The sequence below is a fragment of the Tamandua tetradactyla genome, chromosome X (genome assembly GCF_023851605.1).
Source record: "Tamandua tetradactyla isolate mTamTet1 chromosome X, mTamTet1.pri, whole genome shotgun sequence".
Classification (NCBI taxonomy): domain Eukaryota; kingdom Metazoa; phylum Chordata; class Mammalia; order Pilosa; family Myrmecophagidae; genus Tamandua; species Tamandua tetradactyla.
Window position 1 is genome coordinate 167,217,407 of NC_135353.1, and position 19,833 is coordinate 167,237,239.

The window sequence follows — 19,833 nt, forward strand, 5'->3', positions numbered from 1 at the left end:
GAGTATACAAAACTTGGGCCTTTATATGTGATGGCTGTGTGAGGTGTGTATGTATAACATGGAAGCCAATGCTTTTCCCAAAGATGTGATTGATAATATAATTAAAACAATAATGTATATTGATAATCATAATAAAAGCCAATACTACTAATAAAAATCCTATCAGTAAAGTTTTGTCAACCGACTAATTTGCGAGCGGGTGGCAATTACCACACCTTCTCTTGGAGTGGCAGTCACCCTCACATGGCCTTTGGCCACACTGGCATCTATGTTTGAACCAAGGACCATACTTGCTTGTGTGAAAAAGAGAGCCAAGGAAGAACTTGGAACCCATTTATCCAGGATTAAACTCTTTAGGGAGCCAAGACTTAGATCAAAGAAAATAAACGCCAGAAGAAGTTATGATACATTCCTCAAGAATGATGCAGACAGGGTGGTGGTGGGGTTAAGTTTCCCCTTCTCTCCTTCAGAGGTTCTGCTTACCTGTCCAGAAAAGACCTGGAAAGGAAGGAGCTGGAAGGTGGGCCCATGATAAGTTTCCACTCCAAGGAATAGGACCTCCTGACCTGATTCCAGGAAGCTGAAGGTCCTCAGACAATGACCTGGTGAACAAGACCTTCAGGAACTGGCTGGCCTTGGCCCAGGCTCCAGGACCTGCATCCATTCATGGCAGTGCTGGTCTCTGAAGAAGGAACCGCTCTGCTTTCTATCAAGTGCTCTGGGCAATGAGCATGGAAAGCGCAAGTCGGGACACAGGACAGACTTGGACAGAGCTTGGACAGAACTGGGCTTTGTGAATCTCTGGCTGGAGCCCACCTTGTACATTATAAGTAGGGAACCCCCTTTCTGGGCAAGAGGGTGAGGTGGTTATCAGGTGTCTCCAAAGCTGCCTCTTGACCCTCTTCCCAACTTCTGCAGGACATGCTTCTCAATATCTGACCTGTGCTTTTTACAGTCATGACCCCCACTCTGCCTAATCCCCTGTGAGCATTGAGTTGGTCACCAAACCAATGACTCCTTTTGTAAAAGTCTGCCTTATTCCTTGCACAGTTGCTGCTAACAGCTCAGGAATTCACCCAGGCCTGCCCTTTGTCTGGCTTTGTCCTCTGCATAATCTCATTGTTTCTCTGACTTAAGCCCTGTCAGACCTCACACTTAACCTGAACACTTGTTTGGAAATGAACATCAATATGTAGAGAGAGATGAGGGTCTCCAGATGTGAGGGTGCATGGCTTTCAGTAGGGGGTCAGAGGGTAGATCCCAGCTTGGTTAAAATTTTAGGTATCTGTAAGAATTATTGGGAATTAAGGCTGCAAAGAAGAGTGAGGGCTGTATCATGTAGGGGTTCAAAAGGCTTTAATGAGGGATTTGATCTTCCAGGCTAAAGATGTTCACAACTCTCTATAGTTGAAATCAACTTAGTGGCTTTGGGCAAAGTAAGGTACATTATTGGGAATGGAGTAAAAAATGAGGTGTGTCCATGCGTGGAGTTTGGCAATGGAGTTCATGAAGACAATATGAATGCACCTTGAAAACATGATGGTAAAGGAAAGAAGCCAGACACAAAAGGCCCCACATGTCATATGATTCCATTTTTGTGAGATATCCAGAGTTACCACAACAGTAGAGACAGTAGATTAGCGGTTGCCAGGGCCTGGGGCAGGGGGGATGGGCAGTGACTGCTAATGGATAGGAAGTTTCTTTTGGGGTGATGGTGGTGATTGCACAATCTTGTGAATATACTGAAAAGCTTTGACTTACACTTTAAAAAGTTGAACTTTATGTTAAATGAAGTATGTTGCAACTGGTTATAAAAATGCATATTTTTTAATATTTAAAAAATTCTTTTCCTAAGGTGGGAAAAAAATGTATTACTACTCTACTCACGCTGGTGCTTTTAAAGTTGGAAGTTTAGAGATTCAAACATAGGAAACAGGTTGTTTTGTTATATCTTCAACCTTAAACTTCATAGAACTGGAGGCCAAGGCATCTGATTTATTAGGTGATGGTTTCTTCTAGCTCTGCTGAAGAAACACATTCTGTCACTGAACTAAAATATCCCAACCAAAGAAAAACCATGACCAAAATATTAGTCACGTGGAATCAAAGATTTCCAAGAAGAAATTATTCTGTTCAGGGCAATAAATCGCAGTCCTGAGATTTAAGTGTCTGCGCCTCTTCACTCAGTCCTCCCGGTGACTGCGTGCTCTAGCTGTTGCCGTGTTCTTGTCCCAGGTGGGTAAAGAGAAGTACCGGGAGAGGGCGGCGGCTCCTCCGTCACACACCAGGGGAAGGGAAGAGCAGCCTTTTTCACTTGGGGTGTAACTCCCAAGTTCGGCCTCTTGGACTGATAGAGATCAGAGAACTCCAGGATGTGCAGCTTGTAAATTTACCAAAACTTCATACTGAGGAGGAAACTTCTAGTGTGCATTTTCCTGCTGCTTGCTGTTACATCGCTCAGTACACCATGGGAATCAACGTAGTCAGCTTGGAATCTTCATTGTTTCATATGTCTTTGTATTGTGACGTTAATGGCAAAGAGCCTTTATGTCAGAATCAAGTTTTCTCTTTTAAAAAGAGAAACCCATTGGAGTTGCGAGATTGGTCTGTTAATGAAAGTAGATAAAAGCTGTACACACATACACATATATTCGTATACATACAGACATAGAGACGTGTATGCATGCATCTGTTCAAGTAGAAAAATATTTAATGGGTCAATGTTTCTTTTCTTTTTGCAGAGCAATGGGTCCTTGGTGTGGTGCCAGAATCACAAGCAGTGTTCTAAGGTATGTTTCCGACATATGCATCGCTATTTTTTTAAAGCTCTTTATTTTGAAGTAATGATAGATTCACAGGAAGTTGCAAAGATACAAAGAAATAGAGAAGACCCCTGTCCTTTTCACCCAGTTTCCATGAATGGTTACGTTTTACAACATTATAGAACAGTGTGGAAACCAAGAATTTGACACTGGTGTCAGCAGTTGAATGCCATTTTATCGCATACAAGACGTCCTGGAACTCCCTGGCACCACAGTCACGTAGGTGTTAATATTTCTATACACTACCTTATTTTTCTTTTTGTTCTCTACTTTCTTAATCATTTTTTGAAAGGGAAGATTGCCTTCCAATTAGACCAGAAGATTTAATGCAATCTACTTACACCTGATTTATTTTGCATGTAAGTTTTGGCTTGTTTTTAGAAATTGCTGGTTAAATAATTTGTTTCTTTAAGCAGTTTGCTTTCAATTTTTGAATAGCCCTTGCTGTATAGAAAACTTTGTCGTTTTATTCATTTCATGTGTTTGATTTTTTACCTCAGTCCCAAAATATCACTACCTTTATATAAATATATATGTGATGGTCCTTTAGCTCCAGTCTAGAAGTAGGTTTTATAATCAGATTATATGTATGAATAAAGTTTATGAAGCTTGCCAAAAATATTGTAGCAGCTTTTAGGATTATGCTTATATGTAATGATATCTCTTTCATGGCCTAAAAGTGCCCTCTTGGGCGGGCCATGGTGGCTCAGCAGGCAAGAACGCTTGCCTGCTATTCCAGAGGACCCGGGTTCGATTCCCGGTGTCTGCCCATGTTTTTTAAAAAAAAAAAAAAAAAGTGCCCTCTTCCTTGTTTTTTTTTTTTTGTTTGTTTTATTTGCATGGGCAAGCACCGGAAATCAAACCTGGGTCTCCAGCATGGCAGGCGAGAGCTCTGCCTGCTGAACCACTGTGGCCTGCCCTCTTCCTTCATTTTAAAATCAGAATGTCCTTTGAGGAATACATAGTGATATTGAAATAGCACATTTATGTAAAACTCTACTATTTTGAGAGTTTTTTCAAACACATTATCTCACAATAAGTGATTGTAGAATAATATTGCCCCAGAAAACTTCATTAGAATGATGCGTTCCTAGATGCATGGATGCATTAAACCCTTCAGTACACATGCATTTTATTAAAAGTTCAACAGAATTCTTATGTAAATATGAAAGAAATTTGGCAGAGTTCAACTTTATCTCTTGCTCCAGATCCTGGACAGAAGTGAAACACCTGGTTTATAATCCTTTTATTCTAATCTTTTGACAAAATATCATAATAAGCGTTTGCTCTGATAAGGCATTTCCTGGTGTCTAGTTTTTTAATTGTTCTTCAACTGGGTTTTAGAAGGAAAAGCTGTTTATGTGAATCAAAAAAAGCATGGATGGGGCTGTGCGATGGTGGCTCAGCAGGCAAATTCTTGCCTGCCATGCCAGAGACCCAGGTTCAATTCCTGGTGCCTGCCCATGCCAAAAAACAAACAAACTAACAAACAATGGATGTGTTCTTGCATGAGGAAGAACAAAGGAATGTGTTGCAGGGTGTTTGGAATGGATGGTAATTCATATTTTAAAACTTTAACTTATATGTGAAACTAAAGCAAAAAGTGTTTATTTGGTACAAAATGTATATTTTGACTAGTGCATTTCCTAATATAACTTATATGGACAGTTTAATTGAGCACCATAAGTACATGAAACCTTGAATAGGGCATGAGATTTTGTAGGTTTGTCCAGAGTGATGCCCTGACAAGTCCCAGAGTGATTTGAACAGTGAATAAAAAAAGTATTTGCAAAGTCCCCTTGGGGGAATGGAGAAAAAGGGGGGAAATTCAACTTCCCCATCTGGAGAATTCCTGATATTCTTGCACTCGGTGGGGACAACCAAACTGAGGGCTGAGCCCTCAGTCGTGGTGTTTGTTCATTGAAAACTTATCCCTACAAAGGATAGGCTAATCCTATTTAATATTAGGCCTAAGAGTCACCCTCAGAGAACCTCTTCTGTTGTTCAGATGTGGTCTGTCTCTTTCTCAGCTAACATAGCAAACAAACTCGCTGTACTCCTCCTCTCTGCGTGGAATATGACTCCCAGAGGTGTAAACCTCCCTGGCAACATGGGACAGAAGTCCTAGAATGAGCTGGGACTCAGCATCAGGGATTGAGAAAACCTTCTCAACAGAAAGGGGGAAGAGAGAAATGAGACAAAATAAATGTCAGTGGCTGAGAGATTTCAGACAGAGTTGAGAGGTTATCCTGGAGGTTATTCTTATGCATTATATATAGATATCCCCTTTTTAGTTTAAGGTGTATGAGAGAGGCTAGAGCGAAGTGCCTGAGATTTTAAAGCTGTGTTCCGGTAGCCATGTTTCTTGAAGATGATTATATAATGATACAACTTTCATAATGTGACTGTGTGATTGTGGGAAGAAAAAAACAATGATTGAGACAGACTGAATTTTATAAATAGTGATTTTGATCAAGTTTTGTTCTTGGTGCAGATGACATGGATGATACTTTGTTGCATGATGGTATTTTGTTATATGGATGATACTTTGCTTCTCATCCTGTCAAAAAACTAATTTCGTTTTAGACTTTAAAAGAATTTGAATAGAAGTTCATTGGAATTATTTTTAAACAACCTAATTAAACATCTCAGATGATTGTAGATTGTTAAACCATATTTTGTAATTGAATGACCAAGGCTGCGTTGAGAAGCTGTGAGCTTCACAAAAGAAATCAATTCCTTTTGCCCGAATGTAAGAACAAATTGATAAGCCACAGCTAACTCCAACCGAGACTTTGGACTTTATCTCTAAGGTGATATATTTCCAAGGTTATCTTTAGCCCAAATTCTTGGGCATGAATTCTCCGTATTAATCAAAGTTTTTCTCCTTTGGTTAGTATCACCACTGGATGAATTTGCAGGTAAGTATAGTTTGCATTTCTTTGGGAATGACAAAGCACTATGGAGGCTTTCCTCTTAATCCCAAAATTAATGGGGTTAAGGGTAAGCAAGGGTAACTGTTTCACAGATGGGAGATTGGTCACAAATAATACTGATGGCGATACTGGGGTCACTTTGCAGATCTGCTGAGTAGCACGGAAGTCTGGATCCCTGGCCCCTAGGTTAAGTTTCATAGGGATCGACAACTTTAAAATCCATTTTCAAAACAAACAACAAAAAAGAAAAACAATAGCAACAAAAAAACATTTTCAACAGTTTTTGTGACAGAGGAGTAAAAAAAAAAAAAGACACCAGAGGGATGCTGATGATCCCGTTTTCTGAGTGCTTGAAGGCATAACATTTACATACTATTTTATGGAACCTGCACACTCTCTCATCATTTCTGGATGCCATCTACAGAGCCTTCCAGCCTGCCTTCAGAACCCCTCCAGAATAGGACGATGTCCCTATCTAAACCCTCCAACTCCCCCTGCCCCATCCAGTCTGCCATCACTTCTTGTTTGGACTGTTCCAAGAATATCCTTGCTGGATCTCCCAGATTCTCCTTTTACCTCAACAATTTAATCTTCATGTGAGTGTTAGAGAGACTCCTTAGAACACGTCAGATCATGCCACTGTCCACCTCAAGCCTGAAGATGACTTTCCATCTCCCTTAGATTATAACCCAGTTCCTTACCTTTAATTTCAGTGGCCCTTTCTTTTTCATATGCTCTTTCTCCAACTGTATCTCCTCCTCCCCCTCCTCCTCCATGCTGCTGTTCTCTCTAGCTGAACTCCTGCTCCCCCAGAGAGGCACCTTGCCGATTCCTTTCTCAATTTTTGGCACAAACGCCACCTTCTCGGCCATGCCTTCCCAGTCACCCTCCCTCATGAACATGCTTCATAGTCCGTATCTGCCCACATACAGACATGATATAGTTATTCCTCTGGCTGCTTCACCAGAAAGGAGGTCTTCTGGGGGCACAAACTTTGTCTTCTTTGCTCACTGTGGTGGTCTCAGAGCATAGGATAGTGTTTGGCCCACAGAAATTGTTCAGATATTTTTGAAAAATGAATTAATGAGACCTGCACATTTTTCTTCTCTCAGAATCTACTTTCATCTTCCCTTTATCCAGTGGGATGTCAAAAGATGCAGGTTAAAGATGGTATACCTTGCTGGTTCCACTTCATTTAGGGATGCATGGTAAATGCGTGGAGGAATGGATGCCTCTGGGTTGCTCCAAATAACTGTTTGCAAAGCGGACATTTTGGCTGAGTTTCAGTATGTGATGATTATGGGCAAACTTTATAGATCAACTTGTATCAAAAGTGTGATGCCTTTAAAAAAAATTTTTTTAGCACTTTTCTTATAGTTGTAACTAAATAATAGGATCATCTGTATTTCCAGTTAAGAAAGTAAAAGCATGCCTTCTACCTAAAAAGTAAAATATATTTTTCTATTTTATCTAAACAATGTCTAATCAGTTTTAGTCTTAATTTTTACTGTAAGCTATTCTAAATACTTTTTTTGAACAAAATATTATTATAATACTGTAAAACACCCTAAGAAATTGTGGTGCTTCCATTTTAAGGGTAATTTTAGGTTAGTCCAATTTTAACAAGGTACCTTATTTTGAAAACCTCTTGTATTAACATTTCTCTTAAAGACAGATTATTCTACACCAGATTGTGGTAGTTAGGTTCAGGTGTCAACTTGGCCAGGTGAAGGTGCCTAGTTTTATTGCTGTGGACATGAGCCAGTGACATGTGAAGTTCGTCTGCCACTGATTACATCTGCAGTGGGCTAGGAAGTGTGCCTGCTGCAATGATGATGTTTAATTTAATTGGCTGGTGCTTAAATGAGAGAGCTCAACGTAGCACAGCCCAAGCAGCTCGGCACACCTCATCTCAGCACTCAGCTCAGCCCAGGCCTTTGTAGATGCAGAAAGGAATCGCCCCAGGGAAAGTTGTTGGAACCCAGAGGCCTGGAGAGAAGACCAGCAGTGATCACCCTGTGCCTTCCCTTATAAGAAAGAACCTCAGTTGAAAGTTAGCTGCCTTTCCTCTGAAGAACTATATGTTAACTAAATAAATCCCTTTTATTGAAAGCCAGTATGTCTCTGGTGTGTGGCATTCCGGCAGCTAGCAAACTAGAACACAGATGTAATGTAAATTTCCTAATTTTTTTCCATATACCTTAATAAGATAGCTGTTAAGGTTTTTCAGTTATTTTTCTAGTTTAGCATTCTCTTTAAATACATTTTGTTTACCTCTTCTAATGGAGTTCAATTAATTCCATTTCAGTAAGTATTTATTGAGCACCTACTATGTCCTAGGTCTAAGTGATGGAGTGATTCGAAAGCCCACTTGGACTTCGCTCTTTTACTTTTTTGGCTTGCTGAGCAAATCCCCATCAGCATTTAATTCATCTCTTTTTAAAAATTATTGCAGCATCCTGTAAAGGTCCTGAGGATTGGGATGGTGGCCACCCCTCTCCCCACAAACTCTCCCTCCAGAACCTGTGTGCAATTTTGGATCTGTCTTGACTCTTCTCTTTGCTGACACCTAACTCTTTCCCCATTCTAGCTCTTTTCCCTTCCCACCATTCCACTGGTCTCCTGCACTCACTTCCATCGGTTGGGCGATGTGCAACTAGCCATGTCCTTCATGGTTCCACTCATGATCCCGAGGCTTATCTTTCCAGTCCCATAACTTCCTCAGCCCTCACTTGGTAGAAATCTTTGACTAAGAGCGAGAGAATTATCCAAATGAGGCACCGACTGAGGGGCTGTCAGCCTAAAGTGAAATGAGTGATGTGAGGGAGAACATGAGTGACCCCAACATGGGCAGGGCAAAGGGGTGAGCACTGAGGCTGGCAGAGACGTGGTAGACATTCCAGGGTCCTTGGTTTGCCCGGGCTGCCGTGGCACTTGCTCACCCTGCTTGGCTTCAGCAGTGGGAATTCACTTCTGCCGGGTTTTGGCAGCTCAGGTCCAGTCTGGAGCGTGCTGCGGGCTCAGGACCCTGGGCTTACACTACTGCCTTGGTTGCATGGGGCATCTTCTCTGGCTTCTCCCACCTGTGCCTGAATTTCCTTTGCTTAGAATGATTGGATTAAGGCCTGCTCTGATTCACCTTGGCCTCATTTCTTCTAAGATCCACTTTAGAATTGAGTTCACCCCCAGGGGCCGGAGGTCAGGCCTTGAGTGTATCTTAGGCTGCACAGCATGTAACCCTTTCAGTGGACTGTGGAGGAACCTACAGCTCAGAGCAATAACATGTTATGTCTAAGGCAGCCTCCCTCTCAGAGAAAGAGCTGGTTCTTAGACTCTCCATTTTCCATTATGCGTAATTTTGCTAAAGACTGGCTGAGGGACGATTTGGGAGCCTTTAGCAGGAGTCCTGAGCTGACAGCGGTCTGCCCTGGTATTTTGCCACCGGGAAGAGGTCAGCATGTGTTAATGAGCCATTTTACCAGATTAAGACCTTGTCTTTTCTCAGTGCCTTTCGCTTTCGAAGTAACATTCCTTTAAACACCATGCTCCATGCTAGGAACCTGCAAATGATTTCTTTAAAGGGCCAGATAGGAACTCTTTTTGACCCTACAACCCAGAGAGTTATTGTGTCAGATACTCCTCTCTGCTGTGGCAGCGTGGAAGCAGCCATAGGGAGTTCATAAAAGATGGACTCTTTGGAATATGTGACTGTATTCCAATAAAGGTTTGTTTATTTATGGATAACAAAATTCAAAGTTTGTTCAGTTTCACATATGATGAAATTGTATTTTTTCCAACCATTTAGAAATGTAAATAAACATCCTTAACTCAGAGGCTGTAGAAAATCAGGGGACGAGCCAGGTTTGGCCTGCTGGGGTAGTTTGCAGACTTCTCTTCTCCACATTCACATATGCAAAAACAAAACAAAACTATGAAACTGCCTCCATCTGTCAGTACAAAGACCTATGTCTCTGTTCTCAAACGTGAACAAAAATGGACAGTTTCTGACATGATTTCATGGGACATTCTTGACTGGCTGTGAGCATTTGTCGAATGAAAGAATCGTAAACAATATTAAGGAAATGTAAATAAGTCCCAGAGAAATATGGAAAATTCAAGGTAAAGATGTGATTATAAGGGTCCGGAAAGTTGTGAAAGACTTCAAAATGGGCAAAAGCAAAGCTGCCTGAGTGTGGCCTCTGTTGCACCCTTCCTGGTTAGCTCTGTGTTCATTGTCTTCCAGCTACTTTCCTGTTCTGTACGTGGTAGGAAGCCAGTCACATTGCAGATGGTTCTTGTCCATGGATATGGAAATAAATTGTGTCCAGTGCAGTGCACTTGCACTCAATGCTTGCCCCACTGCCATAGGACTTTTGCATCTATTTGTAAAGTTATTCCAGCATTTTTTATCTGCATACATATATATGTATACTGTATAAATGTACATACATGTGTGTGTACACATATACTTTAAATATATATATTTAGAATACTCCATTGAACCTACTGTTACATATCAGTGATTCCCTTGATATTTACTGAGCTAAATAAGATCATTGCTGTGTTCATGTCGTATCTGCATGAGAGCCGTGTCTTTACTTAAAAGAAATGATCTTTTAGCATTAGTCTCTGAGTTTCCTTTCGGATGTTACAGTTATGAATTACACACTTGGTTATAACCCACATGCCTGTAGGGAGTCAGTCTGCTCACCTTTCCCATTCTGGGGTGTAACTCTTCTCTTGACTCTCGTTTTCCATTTAGTTTTCAGCGCAGGAGCTGAAGCACAGTAACGTGGGGCCGGGTGTGATGCCGTCGCCCGCTTTTCTTTGATCTGAATGGGGGTTTTGCTCTTTTAAGAGCCACAGCTCCACAGTCTGAGGAAGTTTCCAAGCTTTGTTCAGAGCCCAGTATTAGAGGTGAGGAAGATTGGTTTTGGTAGTTTGAGCATCTGGATGGCTTCATAAAATTTACTGGATAATGGCCAAACTTCTTAAACAAAACCCAATGTGACAGTGGAAGGTTTTTTGTTTTGTGTTAGATGCTTTAAGTGATTTATGTGGTAATGACTGTAAATCCATAGAGCCCCCCCCCCCCCCCAAAAAAAACACCACCATATCTCAAGAAGAAAAATGGAAACTCAGGTGCTCAGGGTATTCATACAGCTTTGCTTGACTTTTTTTTTTGTTTTACCAGTGTTAATATTTATTAGAAAACCACAGTAATCAAAACAGCATAGTACTGGCACCAGGACAGATGCATAGACCAGTGCCATCAAATTCAGAGCCCAGTAATCAGCCCTCACATATATGCACTGACTGTTGATAAGATGGCAAAGACCACTCAATTAGGAAAAATGGTCTCTTCAACAGTTGGTGCTCAGAAAACTAGATCTCCGTTTGCAAAAAAGAGAAAACTCTTACCTCACGTCATAATTCCAAATAAACACAAAAGACCTTAACATAAGAGCTAGACCTATCAAAATCCTAGAAAAAAATGTAGGGAAGCAGCCTTAGGACCTTGTGTTAGGCAATGATTTTAGATTTTATACCCAAAGAACAAAAGGAAAAATATAGATTAATGGGACCGCATCAAAATAAAAAAAAATCCTTTTCGCCTTAAAGGACTTTACATGAACATGAAATGAAACCTATACAATGGGAGAAAATATTTGGAAACCACATATTTGATAAAGATTTCATATCCAGAATACATTAAGAAATTTTTCAACTTAACAAAAAACAACAATACAATTGAGAGTTGGGCAAAAGTCTTGAAGACCTCTCTGTCCAGAGGTGCTATACAAATGCCCAGAAAGAACATGACAAGCAGCTTAACACCATTAACAATCAAGGAAATGCACATCAAAGCCACAATTAGAAACCGGTTCATGCCCATTAGAATGGCTGCTATCAAAAAATGGAAAATAACAAGTGTTGGAGAGGTTGCAGAGAAATAAGAACATGCATTTATTGCTTTTGGCAGTGTGAAATGGAGCAGCCCCTATGGAAAACAGATAGCTGGTTCCCCAGAAAGCCAAGTACAGAACTAGCACAACCCTCGACAATCATGCTACCAGGCATATGCCCCAAACAACTGAAAGTGGGGGCTCAAACTAATATTTTCATACCAGTGTTCATAGTAGCATCACTCATGACTAACAAAAGACAGAAGCAATCCAAGTGTCTGTCAACTGCTGAACGGATAAACACAATGTGGTATGTACAAACAGTGGAATGTTATTTAGCTGTAAAATGAGTGAAGTCCTGATATATATGACAACATGAATGAACCTTGAAGAGATCATATTCAGTAAAATAAAACAAACCCTAAATGACAGATTTTGATTATTTCAGTGATTTGAAACAATTAGAATAAGTAAACTCAGAGTCAGAATCTAGAATATAGGTTACCAGGGCACAAGATGGTGATAGGAAATGGGAGGTTAAGGCTTAAAATGTTCCATGATTGGTAGTGGATGGTAGTGATGGTAGCACAGTGCTGTGAATTGAGTCAACAGCACTAAAATATATATCTAATATGACAAAAAAGGGAAAATGTTAGATTATATATATGATGAGAAAGTTTTTATAAAAAATTCATGAAACTACATTACAAAAACAGTGAAACCTACGTTAAATCATGGATAATTATAAACATTTGCTATCATCAATCATCACAAATGTTCACACAAATATAAGCTGTTGGTTTTGGGGAGGGGTCTGGGAATCCTGTATTTTATGCTTGATTGTTCTGTAGTTCTTCCTCACCCCACCCCCGAAATTAACACATAGGTATACATGAAGTAAAGCATGTGTGTTCGCTAAAAGGTGAAAATGCTGATAAAAGAAATTTAAAAATAATTAAATGGAGACACATAATATCTTCATGAAGTGTCTCATATAGCAAAGGTTTTCCAAGTTGTTTTTGAGGTTTTATGCAAAACCATGCAAATGTTTTATAGATATACACACTTATTCTAAAATTTATAAGAAAATTAACTGGTTGCTGAGTAGTGAAAACATATTTACAGAAAAGAATAATGGTGGCGCAATCACTCTACTCTATATTAAGTCTTAGTGTATACCTACATGATATAGAAATCATGATTACAAAGAGATAGACACATAGATCAATGGGAAAGATTAGAGAACCCAGAAATAAATGTTTGTAAATAATCTCAACTGATTTTTGAGAAGAGCAAAAGCATTTCAATGGAGGAAGAACAACTTTTCCAACAAATGGTGCTGGAATATTTGGACACCCATAGGATCAAAAAATGAACTTTGATCTAAACCTCAGGTGTGTACTCTCTTCCACTGACATTGCTACTTGGAAACCACCTATTCCAGTATGTTCATATTCTTTGAAGGAAAAAATCAGCCTGGGTCTATGGGCCACCACTGACTAAGCTTTGTGGAGTGCCCCTAAACCGCACAGAACTGCATGTGACTGAAACTCTCACTTGTGTGTGTTAAGCCACTCATATTTCAGGATATGTTTGTTAATGCATCATACCTAATTAACTTAAACAATACAGAAGGGTTTTGAGCAGAGGAATGAAGTTATTTGAGTTCCATTTCAACAGGGTCACTCTACCTCCTGTATTGATAATACACTGAAAGTGAGGAATCATTCCCTGACTTTTATAAGCAACTTCAAGGATAAAGTTGGTGTGCATTGAACATTGCTTCTTTAGGGGGTTAACAAACTCTTTCATGGGCAAAGCCTTCATCAACAGTGACCGGAAAGAAGTATGGGAAGTATGTGCCACTGGAGAATCTGGCTTCTTGTAGAAACCTTCTCAAATGGCATCATTATTTTCCCCTAATTTTGGGTACCAGTGCCATTATTTATATGAGTAAATATCTAAATATGATGGGATATTATGGGGTAGAGAAGAGACAGAAATATTCTATTGTTTCCTTAAACTACTGGCAGAACTAAAAGTTCTGTATGGAATGTATATGGAAATCAATTGTTACAGTGAAGGCCTATTTAGTGTTCTCTTGAAAAAGCAATTTGTACAGGCAGTATTATTTTAGCATGATCAAAATAAATCGTCGAATGCAAATTTCTCCAAGGATCCTATATCATTTTGCCAGTAAAGGGCATGATTTGAATACCGTAAGACCCCGAGTCAGCCTGGGTCCTCCGTGCTTACTGAGAGAGAGTCTGTCTTAGAGGAGACCTCTCGCATTTCTCAGTCTACGCTCAACTGAAAATTAAGTAAACACCAGGCATCGATTAGGGTCCACATGCAGTGACTGTTCTAAAGACTCCATCCAATATTGCTGTACAGGTAACGTTAAAATGGGTATCAGGGCTTCTGTAAAGGCAAAAATAGGGAAGAAAAATGAAAATGTGAAACAGGCAAAAAAACCAAAAACTTGCAAATGGAATAGTTAAATTTAAAATATCGTTTCAGAACACCATTTGAATGGTAAGGGACCAGGACTGAGATTTGTGAGAAACCGCTGAAGAGTTCCATCCTGTCCCTTGTAGTGATAATGCTGGTGGATTAATGAGTTAATGGTTTAAAGGATGTGAGATTTGCCACTCCTTTATATCTGTCAAAGCCCCCCTGGAAGACAAGCCCACAGTTCTAATCTGAGCCTCCAGCTTTGAGATTTGCTTCCCTCCAGGATTGTGATTCTTATGATAAGTGATCTGCTCTCATGCTGGGAACTTTTATCAAACATATTAGTCTGTATTTGAGTGATCATTAGCCTGGAAGCTGCAACATTCCAGGTCTTTTAGCCTCAAAACTAGTCCCTTACAAAAAAAAATATACAAAACTTTCTGCTAAGCATGTGGCACAATCAGTATTTAAAGATAAGAACGGTTTTTTATCTAGATTTGCATCTAGTTCGTGACATGTTAATAGCTCAATGTGTTTGTGATTTTCCATCTCCATTTTATGGGTATGAAAGACAATTCCACCTGCTGTAAACTTTTAAGGAAAGAAATCCGGAAGTGAAAAGGCACCTCCTGTAAACTTTTATTCTACTCCTCCTAATCTCTTACTGTTAATTTCTCCTTCCATCTAATGAAAGAAGATGCAAACGAAGTTTTTTTTATTTGGTTCACAATTGAAAAAAGGGCTCCTTCAAACTGGCTTTAGGAAAAGAATCAGTTCTGAGCATATGAAAAACATCTGAGTCAAGATTCTTTATGTGGTGATTACAGTCAGACAGCTGTTTTGAAGTTGTAATGTGCTCTCAGAAGACATGGATAACCACCAATTGTTTGAAGATGTTGGGGGGTGGTCTCAACTGCTAGAGAGCACCAATGGTGACTGGAGATTATGGGATGTTATGTTTTAGAAATGTGACCTCTGGATTTCAGTGGCAGGGTAGACTACAGTTTGTAGGCATTAAATGTGTGTTCCAACCCCGACGAGAGACTTGGTCAAAACATGCTCTACTAAAGCGGAAACTTGCATAGAATTTAGAGGTCAACATGTACTTTTTTGCATCCATAATGTTGACTTCATCCCATAGGTAATCCTTGGCATGATGGTCAGATCATCTGGTAGTTATTCTACCTAATCACACATAGAAATTCCTTTCAAAAAACCTAATTTGTGTCAATGCATAGTCGACCTTGGAAAATGTCTGTTTGGACCTTTGATTTTTACAAGGGGTGTCAGACCTAACTAGAGTTTTGATGGCTATGAAATGACATTAAGTGTCAACAATCCTGTTATTCTCCTGGATTGAAATATCAGGCTCACTGTATCCTTGTGGTTCCAAAAGCCCTCAGAGAAAAACAATATTTATGTATGCCTAAGGGATGTATAGTTTCCAGATGCACTCCAATCTGTTCTATGATTACAAAACTAAACCATGTATCTTTGGCTTTTCAAGGTAGACCTTTAAAGAAGCGCTTTTACTGAATCACATGTGGCTCCAGTGCCGCTGTTGTGTGTTGTATTCCTAGAAATGATATCAAAAGGCCTGCTCATTGAGGCTACTCTGAAGACTTTTGTTGAGGACGTTGTTCCATTATTGTGTGCCATCTTTTCTAGGAGGAAACGGGGAGTCATTCATTCTGGTTACATTCTTGGTATGATGTGTGCTGCCTTAAGAAATTGGTGAATTTTTTGCCTATGAATTCTGTAGGTTTTCTAACTAATAGTGTCTTCCTGTGAGAATTGGCTACAAGAAAGCTAAAAGATAAAATAGTTTGCCATAACATGGGTATCAAAACTAATTGCGTGTGTTTGGGGAACTAATTTTATCCCTGATTCGACCTCCCCCCCCCCACACACAGTTTTTATTTCCTATCTCATTTTTTCATCCACTTAAGATTTGTTTTCTGGCTGTATCATATGGCTCTTTGTAAATTGTCTTGTATCATTTTAAGAGTAGCAAAGGCCTTGTAAGTTCATAAAATATTAAGTGACTAGGATGGTGTCGTATTGTAATAGAAATTATCCCAGATAATTTGGTTTCCTGAGCTGTTTCATACACAATTTCGTGGAGCAGGAAAACAATATGAGCAGATGGGTAGATCCACACTGAAGGTGTTTGAGCCAGGAAGCAGTGATCACAGTGCCACGGCTGCCTTGATGGGGGGGGGGCGGGGGGGCAGCAGGGTCTCCTGTGAATTAGGTACTGGCTGTAATCTGGCCAACAACATCAGAAAAAGAAATGTAAGCGATGAAAACAGGGAGTGTAGTCTAAACAGTTTTTGATGGTGCATGAGATGAGGGGTAGGAGGGTGAGGAGCTTTTATTTGTGTGCGTGTATGTGTGCTATTGGAGGTGAGGGGGCTGGGCACTCTTCACAGCCCTCAAGTCATAAATAGCAGAGGTCAGAGGATAGCCTTTCACCCTGCACAATGGAGAAGGGCCGCGCTCGCTGTGGTCTTTCAGGGCTTAGTGGCCAGCGTGGGTAAGTTCATTTTCCATTAGCCTGGGAAAAAAGTGACTTTGAAGTATGCACTTTATTAAGTGTCTTCTCTGTCTCTCCCTCTCTCTTTCATTGATAGTAGTTTATGTTGATTTCTCAAAGAACCTTCTCTAGCTACCTTCAGTTCTGGGGGTCACCGTTGAAAATCATGAGCATAGAGAGAAAGATATTTGACAAACTTGAATTTCAGCTTCTTAACCACAGTGAAAATGTCACTCAGAAGACAGAGCCTAGATGGCCGAGCTCGCTGTTTTGTAACACTGATGTCTCAGTTCATGTAAATGTGAACATTCACGTTTGAAGTCAGTTTGGGGAAAATGCCGCTTTAACAGGAAAAACTTGGTGATTAGAAAAGGGGGGTCCCGTGGCACTGCCTTGTTAAAGATGTACGCTCTAGGTCCACGTGACCCTGTGCGCAGTGCCATCTCTGGGCCCCAGGGTCCTGGCAGGTGGGGACGACCCCGCGGCAGGGACCAGGACTGGCCAGCCGGGTGCAAATTCTCCTGGGGTCGGGCCTGCAGGCCGCTGCTCGCCTCCGGCTGGGCCGGGGAAGGTGGGCGCCCGGGGCCTGCGCCGGTTCTCACAGCCCGGAGGGTGAACTTGGTCAGTGGCCGATGAATGGGCCCCGTTTCCCAAGAGAAACTTCACAATGGCCGGGGGCGCTGGCGCTGGGGGGTGTGGGCTCAGCTACTTTTCCCTGGGGAGGGGAGAGGGTGCAGAGTTTTGGCTTTTTACATCCAACTGTATGCACATTTTCCCTTTTTGTAGGGAGAAATAATGCCTGCACTAGGGATAACCCTCCTCCCTTCCTCCTAAATCCTTCCACAAAAAGATCCTTATTAAGGCTGGCATTCTGAGGAACTAAACGCTGCTTTAACTTTGCTTTATCTGCTTCGCTGAGCACAGTGTAGGGAGGCGGCGGCATCCCCATTCCGGCCGCGAGCAGCCCTCTCTATTCACTGGGGGCCTTTTGGGCACAGAAATAATCCCTTCCTTGAATCTTTTGAAAAAGCAACTCAACTATGCAGGCTAATCAACTGTAAATTGTAGCCATCTCGAAAGTATCGCATGAAGGGGCATCGCAAAATGCTCCAACGCACAGAGCTTCCTTGCTCTGCCTCTTGAAAGACAGCACGGTAGTTCCGAGACCCAGTGCATGGTCATGGCGCCTGTGTCTGTTTGCTGTGTTTGGGAGCCTCGGAGTGACACCTCGTGTCTACTTCTCTCCTATGCATGCGTGTCTACGTTTCCCAATTTCATTTGTCATTTCCAAACAAAAAGGCAGGGAGTCTCCCTAGGATTTTTGCTTTCTAGTTAGCTCTAGAAGATATTTTATAAGAAGGAATGAACTCTGATGGATGATTCAGTAATACAGGGAAACTTTCCTGTATCACTCCTAAATCATTTTCTGCTTCATCTTGGCACCATCTGTGATAGGGACAAGCAAGGTGAATCAGAGAAGTTGCATCCCTATGCTCTTGTGTGCCGCTGTGCTGACGCCCCCAATGTGATCCCGTTGGCTTTCATTCTTGGTGACCTCGAATTTGGTCAGGGCAGCCTAGTTTGTCTGCGTTTTCCTTTGACTTTTTTTGTGTGCTATATGGCGGGCTCACATTTCATTCTTTTTCCATGCGAGCGTCCCGTTACTACAGCAGCACTGTTTGTTGAATTTTTCTTGTTTTGTTTGTTTTTGTTGGTTTCTTTGTTTGGGAAGTACATGGGCCAGGAATTGAACCCCGGGCTCCGACATGGCAGGTGAGAATTCTACCACTGAGCTACCCTTACAGCCCCTCCTCTCCTTTGACTTTTATATAATACATTTATAGCAGGATAATTCAGCCGTAGAATATTTTAGAGTGTAGAGTTGGGAGCTCTCTTGAAGAATGACCATGATGTGATGGAAATGGGATAAAGGCATTTTTCTCTAATCTTGGGAAAGAGAGTGGGAACCTTTGGTCAATGAAGTGTCCATTATTCACGTGCCACACCCAGACCAGGGCAATGTTCCTGTCTTGAGTTCTGGATTCAATCCTTTATTGTTCATTTCTGATTTAAGGTCCTATAATAACCCTTGAAGTTACTGTGTCTTAATTTAAGGTCCTTTCTTCTTCCGTTTGAGTGGGAGACAGTAGGTAGCATGCTGGAGTGTTTAGCTTTTGAGCTCCAGCACCAAAAGATCCCTCACAAGCTCATTGACTGGGCCCTAGCTGCTTATTATCCTTTCCAAACCTGTCTCTTCCCCTGGATTCTCAATCTCAATTAAAAGCATAAATATTCACTCAGGTAGCCTAACTGGAGCCTTGACATCCTTTTCAAGTACCTTCTTCTCCTTTACTTTTATATCAAATAAAGCTCTTTGGATTCATCTCTCAAAATACTTTGCCTTCTTCTCTGCTATAACTCAAGCACTCATCTGTTCTGGAAGCATCCTAATCCCTAACTCCTATTCATCTCCCTGCTTTTGCTTTTTAAGGCTCTCGACTCCTGAGAGCAGTCCTTCTTCTATTTAATCACCTGTTGAGCTTGTTCAATACAGATTCCTGGGCCCTCCTCCCAAGTTTCTCATTCAGTGGTTCCTGCCTGGGGCCTGAGATTCTGGATTTCTTAGCGGCTCCCGGTGGATGGTGGGCTGCTGTTTCTGGTTGGCCCTGACCTACAGGCTCAGAGTGGATCTTTAGTATATCCTTTGGTGTCCTTCTCATTTGGGTCTTTCTTAGGTTTCCTAGGGCTGCTGTAACAAAGCACCACAGACCAGGGGGCATAAAACAGCAGACATTTATGCATCTCAGCTCTGGAGAGCTAAAGTCTAAAATCAAGGTGTCAGCAGAGCCATATTTCCTCTTAAATCATAGAGGAGAATCCTTCCTTGCCTCTTCAAGTTTCTGGTGTCGGCTGACAGCCTTGGCATTCCTTGGCTTTCATATGCATTGCTCTATTCCCTGCCTCCATTGCCTGAATAGCCATCTTCTCCTTGTGTCTCTGTGTCTCTTCTCCCTTTCCTTTAAGGACACCAGTCCTGTTGAATTAAGGGGGTCCCCCCCCACCCCACTCCAAATCTCATCTTGAGTAAACACATTGGCAAAAACCCTATTGCCGAATAAGGTCACATTCACAGGATCAGGGGCTGGAACTTGAACATATCTTTAGGAGAACACAATTCA

General features: G+C 41.2%; 1 protein-coding gene across 1 annotated transcript in view; it reads left to right on the forward strand.

Moving 5' to 3' along the window:
- Positions 1 to 19,833, forward strand: part of ANOS1 (anosmin 1) — a 170,708-nt gene that overhangs the window by 26,451 nt on the left and 124,424 nt on the right. Inside the window, exon 2 of the mRNA XM_077146445.1 lies at positions 2,742 to 2,789. Within this exon, the coding sequence (XP_077002560.1) occupies positions 2,742 to 2,789 (48 nt within the window). The remainder of the gene's footprint in view (positions 1 to 2,741; positions 2,790 to 19,833) is intronic.